Source organism: Pongo pygmaeus, chromosome 3 (genome assembly GCF_028885625.2).
Source record: "Pongo pygmaeus isolate AG05252 chromosome 3, NHGRI_mPonPyg2-v2.0_pri, whole genome shotgun sequence".
NCBI classification, from domain to species: Eukaryota; Metazoa; Chordata; class Mammalia; order Primates; family Hominidae; genus Pongo; species Pongo pygmaeus.
Genome location: NC_072376.2, coordinates 1,111,988 through 1,120,340, shown reverse-complemented (window position 1 = coordinate 1,120,340; position 8,353 = coordinate 1,111,988). Strand labels below are relative to the sequence as shown.

At 48.1% G+C, this 8,353-nt stretch overlaps 1 protein-coding gene across 1 annotated transcript in view; it reads left to right on the top strand.

Annotated features, from left to right (window-relative positions):
* The window catches only part of LOC129035308 (probable E3 SUMO-protein ligase RNF212), a 57,144-nt gene that overhangs the window by 417 nt on the left and 48,374 nt on the right, over positions 1–8,353 (top strand). Inside the window, exon 2 of the mRNA XM_054485577.1 lies at positions 4,803–4,864. Within this exon, the coding sequence (XP_054341552.1) occupies positions 4,803–4,864 (62 nt within the window). The remainder of the gene's footprint in view (positions 1–4,802; positions 4,865–8,353) is intronic.

Genomic DNA, 8,353 nt, shown 5'->3' with positions numbered 1-8,353 from the left:
GGGGCTGCGGAGGAGAGAGGGCGCGTGGAGAAGGGGGAGGGGACAGGGGGAGGGGGATGCCAGGGGAGAGGCCGCGGGGGCGCGTGGGGGGCCGCGGGGGAGAGACGGCGCATGGAGCAGGAGGGGGCATGGGGGGGTGAGGGGCCGCGGGGGTAGGGGGATTCGAAGGAGGGGGCCACCGGGGAGTGGGGGCCGCGGGCGTGATGAGGGGCCGCTGGGGAGAGGGGGACACCGGGGATGCGGTGGGGAGGGAGCGGGGGAGTGAGGGGCTGCGGAAGGATGGGGAGAGAGGGGACGCAGGAGGTGGTGGGGGGCTGCAGGGAGGAAGGGGACGCCAGAGGAGGGGGGCAAGGGGGGGATGTGAGGGGTCAAGGCTGGGGGGAAGGGGGATACCGAGGAGATGGGGGGAAGGGAGACGCCAGGGGAGGAGGGCGCGGGGGAGGGTCCGCAGGCAGGAAGGGGCCGTGGGGGGGACGGGCCGCCGGGGGGGGAGCGGGATGCAGGATGAGGGGGACGCGGGGGTCGGGCCGCGAGTCCTGTCAGTCGGGGGCTCTGGCTTGCAGGCTGCGGGTCCCGCCTGGAGGACCTGGGGGAGAAGCGGGCAGGCGGCAACCTTAACGCTCGTGGAGGACTCTGGCCCTGTTCCATGGGCAGCGCGGGGCCCTGGTGTCAAGTGGAAAGTCGCATTGTCAGGGAGGTGTTTTTATTTCTGTGAAAATTTTGTGTTGAACTGATGTTTATGCAAGAACAAAAGCAAAAGCACAGTGAGCTTTTACCAAGCGAACTTCCCCGTGAAAGCAGCCAGCTGGATGCCGGTGGCTCACAGCCCTCCAGCCCCAGGGGACGCCCGCTGTGCTGACCTCCATCCTCGGAGTTGGCCTTAGACCCATGGGGCTTTGGTGAATGCGGCCCTACAACCAGCCCTACAGCAAAGCCGCTTTCCGTGGCTCCCCCTCTTTCTTCCTTTTTCTGCCTTCCTTCTCTTTGCCTCTTTCAAGGCAGAGCTCCGCTTTGTCGCCCAGGCTGGAGTTCGGTGGCGGGATCTCGGTTTACTGCAGCCTCCGCCTTCCAGGCTCAAGTGATCCTCCTGCCTCAGCCTCCAGGGTAGCCGGGGCTACAGGCATGTGCAGCCACGCACCCCTGATTTTTTTATTTTTTGACAGAGATGGGGCTCCCTTTGTTGCCCAGGATGGTCTCCAATTCCTGTCCTCTAACAATCACCCGCCTTGGCCTCCCGAAGTGTGGGATTAGCAAAGTTCATTTTTGTATTTGTATGTAACTGTAGTTCATCTACTTTCATTGTTGTGTGGTATTCCATTGTATGGATACACCCCAAGTTACTCATCATTTCCACTGTCCATGGCCCTTCGGGTTGTTTGTAGATTTGGCTGCAGAAATAGTGCTACTGTGAATCTTCTTGCTACTGTGAATCTTTGGTGATCTTAGGTGCACATTTCTGTTGGGTGTGTAACCTAGGAGTGGAGTTGTTGATTTCAGGTGTGTATTTAAAAACAAAAGTCTCTCGGGCAGCCGGGTGAAAAGTAGATTGGAGGGAGATAGAAACTGTGGGAGAGACTGCAGCTGAGCACATGAGAGGTGGTGGAGAGAAGTGATAGGTTCAGGAGAAGTTAGGTAGATTCAGCAGACTTGAGTCAGAGACTAGGGCTAGAGAACTGGACAGGGTTTCACTGCTAGACAGAACACTGGAGAGGAGCCCAGCAGGAGGGAACCCAGCAGGGTGGGGCACAGCAGGGTGGAGTGCAGGGCCCCTGAGCTCATGTTTGGACACGGCCTGTGTCCTATGAGAGCCATCCAGGGGAAGAGAAGAGGCAGTTGAACATGTGGGTCCAGAACTCAAGACAGCCAGGAATACATTTGGGGAGCGATTAACATGGGATAATAATCCTAGATATTGGAGTGTGGAGAGCCTCAAAGGCGAAGGAAACTAGAAGAGACTATCTTGTTGGAAAGAGCATTTGTTGAAGGAGGTAAGGAAGATGTCAGGTAAAAAAGAGAGATGTTGATGAATTGGACATCCCAGTGAAGTCAAGGAATTGGTGTTTGAAAGTGTCCGTTGGACCAGTGAGGAGGGCACTGGTGACCCAAGATAATGTTTCCCAAAGATAACATTGTTAGGAATGATGGAGACGCGTGTGCCTTCGTGGTGCTGGGAAGTGTGAAGACAAGGCTCAGAGTGTCATTGTTTTCGAGGTCAGCATACCCTGTGTTGGCAGGTGACTGGTTAAGGGCCTGGGGCAGGTACAGATTCACAGGTTTGCCTAGCTCTTAAAGCCTAAGGTCAACAGAGATTCCAGTAGTCTCAGTGCATTCCTCCAAAAAGCCACAGATGCTGCATGTTGAGACCACACCAAATCCGAGGACACACAAAAAATGGTGAAAAGGGGTGGAGGCTCTGGGCAGAGCCCTGACTGTAGCTCCGTAGCTGTCCAGTGGTGTGTCACTCAGAGGGAAGCCCTTGTTTAGCTCTGGTGTATATCCTTCCAAGCATTTCCTATAGATGCAGATTTTTAAAACAAAAGCAATACGGTGTGTCTACCATTTAGTAATCTGCTTTTATTACTTACTCAAACATGGACCTCCTTCCGTGTTAAAATAAGTCTGTATCATCATTCTTAAGGTTGCATGATACATCTTTTGGCTATCATACCATAACATAGTTTCTGCAGTTTTGCTGTGAGACACCACTTGTTCTTTTACTTGATTTTTTTCCTTGGAATATATTCTTCGGGGTGGAGTGCTAGGCTGCGGGTGTGCACATGAAAAACTGACCCAAATGTGACCCAAACAGGCACAAAGGAAGTGCCTGTTTCTATTCCCTGTAGTGACACGTGAGCACCTGTTGTTCTCTTTGGTGTCTCTTACTAGTGACCTTGACCTTCATTTTGTGTGTTTATTGGCTGTTTGCATTTTTTCCTATGCCTATTCAGGTCTCCTCATAGCCTTTTATTGAAGTGTTTCTTTTTAATTGACTAGTGAGCACTATTTATAGATCAGACATCAATCCCTTTGTCTTTTGGCCACATGTGATTTCCTCTCTGTCATGTCTGTTAATCCTCTTCCCTTGTAAGAACTTTTTGATTCTTATGAGTCGGCTCTGTTAATCTTTTACTGCATGACTCCTGGCTGTGATGGTGCATAAGAGGAATTTTCTTGCTGCAGAATTTGCACTTAAAGAGCTAGAAGGGAGGGGACCTACTGTCAAGGGTAGATGTTTTTAGCATGAGGGCAACTTGAAGAAGAGAGGAAAGGAGACAATTCTGGAGGCTGTTAGAAGGGGACACCTCACTCCACAGTAGGACACCATTCTGTGTGCTGGGAGCTGCGGACAGTGAGGTGAGTGTGGATACACAAGTGAAAGCTTGGGCTTGGGCTGGAAGAGATGCTGCCTCCAAGGCAGAAAGGAAGGCGGTAGCGTGAAGTGGGATGTTCTGTGGTGGGTCAGTCTAGAGGAGAGGGCAGAGAACTTGAGGTAGGTCATGAGCCAGGGCTTCTTCTGAGTAGATGATATGAGGGCCCTGGTTTGAATAGCCCCATGGGGAATGGGGCAGAAAATACCCAGGAAAAGCAGGATTGCCCAGCAGTATTGCTGACTCAGCAGCGTTGGAATCCTCAAGTCTGTGAAGCCACCTCTCACTTAAGCGATGTTTTTTTCCTCGTTCTTAGCTGCACTGGCCCAGAGGAGGGGACAAAGCCACTGGGCTTGTTCAGGTTTGGACCTGATGTCCTCCCTGGAATGACAGGAGTGTCATATGACCAGGCTCATAGTGCCTGGTCAGCCCTGGGCTCCAAGTTGACTAGTGAGAAAATCAAGCTTGAGGTTCATTTTGAATAGTTAAAAATTTTAGATTAAGATATCACTATAAAGCCTAATCATAGGCTGGGCATGGTGGCTCATGCCTATAATCCCAGCACTTTGAGAGACCGATGTGGGCGGATCACCTGAAGTCAGGAGTTCAAGACCAGCCTGGCCAACGTGGCAAAACCCCGTCTCTACTAAAAATACAAAAATTAGCCTGGTGTGGTGGCAGGCACCTGTACGCCTAGTCACTTGGGAGCCTGAGGCATGAGAATCACTTGAACCCAGGAGGTGGAGGTTGCAGTGAGCCAAGATCGCGTCATTACACTCCCGCCTGGGTGACAGAGTGAAACTCTGTCTCAAAAAAAAAAAAAAAAAGCTAATTATGGCCAGGCACAGTGGCTCACGCCTGCAATCCCAGCACTTTGGGAGGCTGAGGTGGGAGGATTGTTTAAGCCCAGGAGTTCGAGCCCAGTGTGGGCAACATAGTGAGACCCTGTCTCTTCAAAAAAATTTAAAAATTATCTGGCTGTGGCGGCACACGTCTGTGGTCCTAGCTACTCAGGGAGGCTGAGAGGGGAAGACTGTTGAGCCCGTGGAGGGGGTCAAGGCTGCAGTGAGCTGTGATCATGCCACTTGCAGATCAGCCTGGGCAACAGAGCAAGACCTTGTCTCAAAAAAAATTTTTAATTTTAATTTTTAAAAAGCCTAATTGTAATAAATACCTGGGATAGACTTAGCCTTAGGTGTTTTGATCTTTATGGTCACTGTTTTTGTGCATGTTTGCAAAGGAGGGGAATAGGATGTTAGTTCTATAAATCCTTCCAACTGTACCAGTACCCACAGCCTCATCCTGTCAGAACATGAAAACCTGTAAGTGATACAATCCTGCCTATTTCTTGGAGAAACATTGTAAAGTCTGCGTGTATACATATTTAAAAGCAGTAGTCAGTCTAATATAATAAAGCCTATTTTTATTTTATAGGTAAAAAGAATGAATGCTTGATTTGTAAAGCTCCTTGTCGTACAGTTTTACTTTCAAAGCATGTAAGTTGAAATCTGTAGTGTCTGCATCTTAATCACAGTCATATTTCCTTTTAAATTTGATATTTAATTTTTAGTCGTTTGTGGTGTCTAAAATTTTCAGTCACTTTGCTCTGTTAAGATATCTGAGTAATCAAAATGCAATTAGGATTTAGTTTTTAAAACTTAATTTTTAAAACTTTCTTAGCTATAGATTGACCTTATTCCTAGGTTGTTGAATCGTGCTGTGTTCCTGGAAATGAAAGTGGGTTAAGTAGATTTCTGCAGCACAATACAAGCACCTTAAGAGGGTGATAGAGTTTGGATTTGTATAGGGATCATATATAATTAAGAGTGTTGTTCATAAAGGAAGTTTAAAATCAATTACTGCTGAAGGCTTAAAACAATGCCTTTTGTTCTCTCTATAAAATATTCAGTTTAACTTGTTATTGGTATAAACAAATGGTTGGTCTTTTCTCTGCCTGATCTCTAAAATGTGCATTTGGTCTGATGATTTAAATATAATAGTTGTTTTTCTCTCATTACAAACATAATACAAAGTTACACAACAGTCATACAGTACAGAAAATTATAATGGCAAATGTGTAAGTCCCGCCGGGCACGGTGGCTCACGCCTGTAATCCCAGCACTTTGGGAGGCTGAGACGGGCAGATCACGAGGTCAGGAGATCAAGACCATCCTGGCCAACTCGGTGAAACCCCATCTCTACTAAAAATACAAAAAAATTAGCTGGGCGTGGTGGCGGGCACCTGTAGTCCCAGCTACTCGGGAGGCTGAGGCAGGAGAATGTGTGAACCCGGGAGGCAGAGCTTGCAGTGTGATCGCGCCACTGCATTCCAGCCTGGGCGACTGAGCGAGACTCCGTCTCACAAAAAAAAAAAAGGTGTAAGTCCCCAGATCCTGTTTCCCAGAGATGACAGTGACTAGGAGTTTGGTACCTGTTCTATGTGTGTTATTGTGATTTACCTTTTCATAAAAATGGTGTCTTCAAAAAACCAAACACCGCATGTTCTCACTCATAGGTGGGAATTGAACAATGAGAACACATGGACACAGGAAGGGGAACATCGCACTCTGGGGACTGTTGTGGGGTGGGAGGAGGGGGGAGGGATAGCATTAGGAGATATACCTAATGCTAAATGACGAGTTAATGGGTGCAGCACACCAGCATGGCACATGTGTACATATGTAACTAACCTGCACATTGTGCACATGTACCCTAAAACTTAAAGTATAATAATAATAAAATAAAATAAAATAAATGGTGTCTTCTCGGCCAGGCGCAGTGGCTCACGCCTGTAATCCCAGCACTTTGGGAGGCCTAGGCAGGCGGATCATGAGATCAGGAGATCGAGACCATCCTGGCTAACATGGTAAAACCCCGTCTCTACTAAAAATACAAAAAATTAGCTGGGAGTGGTGGCACACGCCTGTAGTCCCAGCTACTCGGGAGGCTGAGGCAGGAAAATCACTTGAACGCAGGAGACAGGCTGTGGTGAGCCGAGATAACACCACTGCACTCCAGCCTGGGCGACAGAGTAAGACTCTGTCTCAAAAAAAAAAAAAAAAAAAGGTATCTTCTCAGCTATAATATAGCTCAGACATTATATTTTGGGCACACTCTTAAAATGACTGCATTATATTTTAGTATTTTCCTATCAGTGAGCCTTTGGATTTTTTCGGTTTTTTGCTGTTTCAAACAACCTTCCAGTGAACATTTTTAACCAATATCTCTCCACACTTGTAAGAATATTTCTGTGGCGTAAATTCCTGAAGTGATGAAAAAGCAAGGGCAAAAGATGTAAATGTTTACACTTTTAACAGAAAATACTTTATTTTCCTCCACACGTGTGGCAGCTTAGAGGCGGCTCAGTGCCTGCCTGCTTCTGCTCCTCACACAGTACCCTCACGCTAAGCCCTGTCACATGGTCGGGCTGGAGGCTGGTGAGCCCTTAGCCTTTCTCTAGCTTGGGTGGAATGTTCAGGTCATTTACTTACTTGTCTCCTAGTAAGTATATTTAAGACCATCCGTGTCTTTCTGTGCACTGCTATTCTGTATCATTTTGAGTACCGCTTTTCTCTCATTTCTAAATAATCTGTAATCTGTCTTTTTATTTTTTAACTCAAGAATTATTTGAAAAGATATGCTTTAGTTTCTGAGTGGTTAGATTTTAGCTCCCTGTCATTTTCATCGTTAATTTTTAGTCCTATGGCATTCTGATGAGAGAATATGGCTATGTGGGTTTTTTAATTATTGGGATTTTCACTGCGGTTTAATACACGGTAATTTTTCATATTTGATGGGTGTTTAAAAAGGCGTGTGTTCTTTTCTCTATGTCTGAGTGAGTGTGTGTGTGTGTGTGTGTGTGTATAAGTAAAATTGTTTAAAATGTGGAAGTTGTTCCTGCTTCTCTTTCTCTGAACCATCACAGACTGTGTGGGCTCTTCTGAATGCTGGTCTTCCCTTCCCTGTTGCTTCACCCCCCATAGGAGCTGCTGGTTTCTCCTCCTCTCAGTCTGGCTTCCTAGAGCCTCTTCACCCTGCAGCCAGAGGGATCTGCTTAAATGCATCCCAACTTTCCAGGAGTAAGCACCAAAGTCCCCCATGCATGTAGGCCCTGTGGCCTGGGCTCTGGCAGCCTCGTGGTCCCCAGGCAGCAACCCTGGCCTGCAGCCTCTCCAGGAGCCAGGGTCTTCCACCTCAGTACCTGGCTTTCCTGTTCCCTCTGACTGGAGTGTCCTCCCAGATGGCCACAGGCTCCATCCCCCACAGCCTTAAGGTCTCTGTGGAATGTGAGGAGACATCACCAACAGCTCTGGGTCATGCTGGCTTCTTTGACCCTGACCTGCGATAGAAAGGAAGCTTTATATTATGGCAGCGTGTGCACTTGCACGTGGGTGCATCTGTGTGTGAGCACTTTGGTGAAATCAATTTCACAGAGCAGTTCTTATCCTTGCTTAGTGCAGTACCCTCTGATGGTTTCTATTCTCATGTTGTTTTTTCTTTAAAACAAAACACATTGTGAATGGACTTCCCCAGACCTGATTGTGACAGACACCACCATGTAAAAGTGACCCTCTGACTCTGTGTTCCTTGACCTGGATTATTCTGCTTCGCAGTGTGTGTCACCACCTGAGATATCTTTATATATTGATTTGTTTGTCATTATAATGCTCCATTACGATTGAACGCACAAAATGGAGCACCACCGTATTGGTTGGGTGGTGGATGGCCAGGGAGCAGGGTAGACTGAAGCCAGCGCCTGGGGATGTGATGGGTGGCCGGGCCGCCAGGAAGGGAGACTCCGGTGAGCGCAGAGCAGAGCAGCGGCTGTGCTCCCCCTGCATCTGCCTCCTTGAGGAGGGAGAGTGTAAGCTAGGCCGGGCCGGTTTTTACACACATATGTGGAAAGGAGTAGCTACAGTAAGGAGGTGAAGGACGAGGATGCCCCACAGTCATGGACATGCCAGTTGCTTTTGAATTCCAAGTGG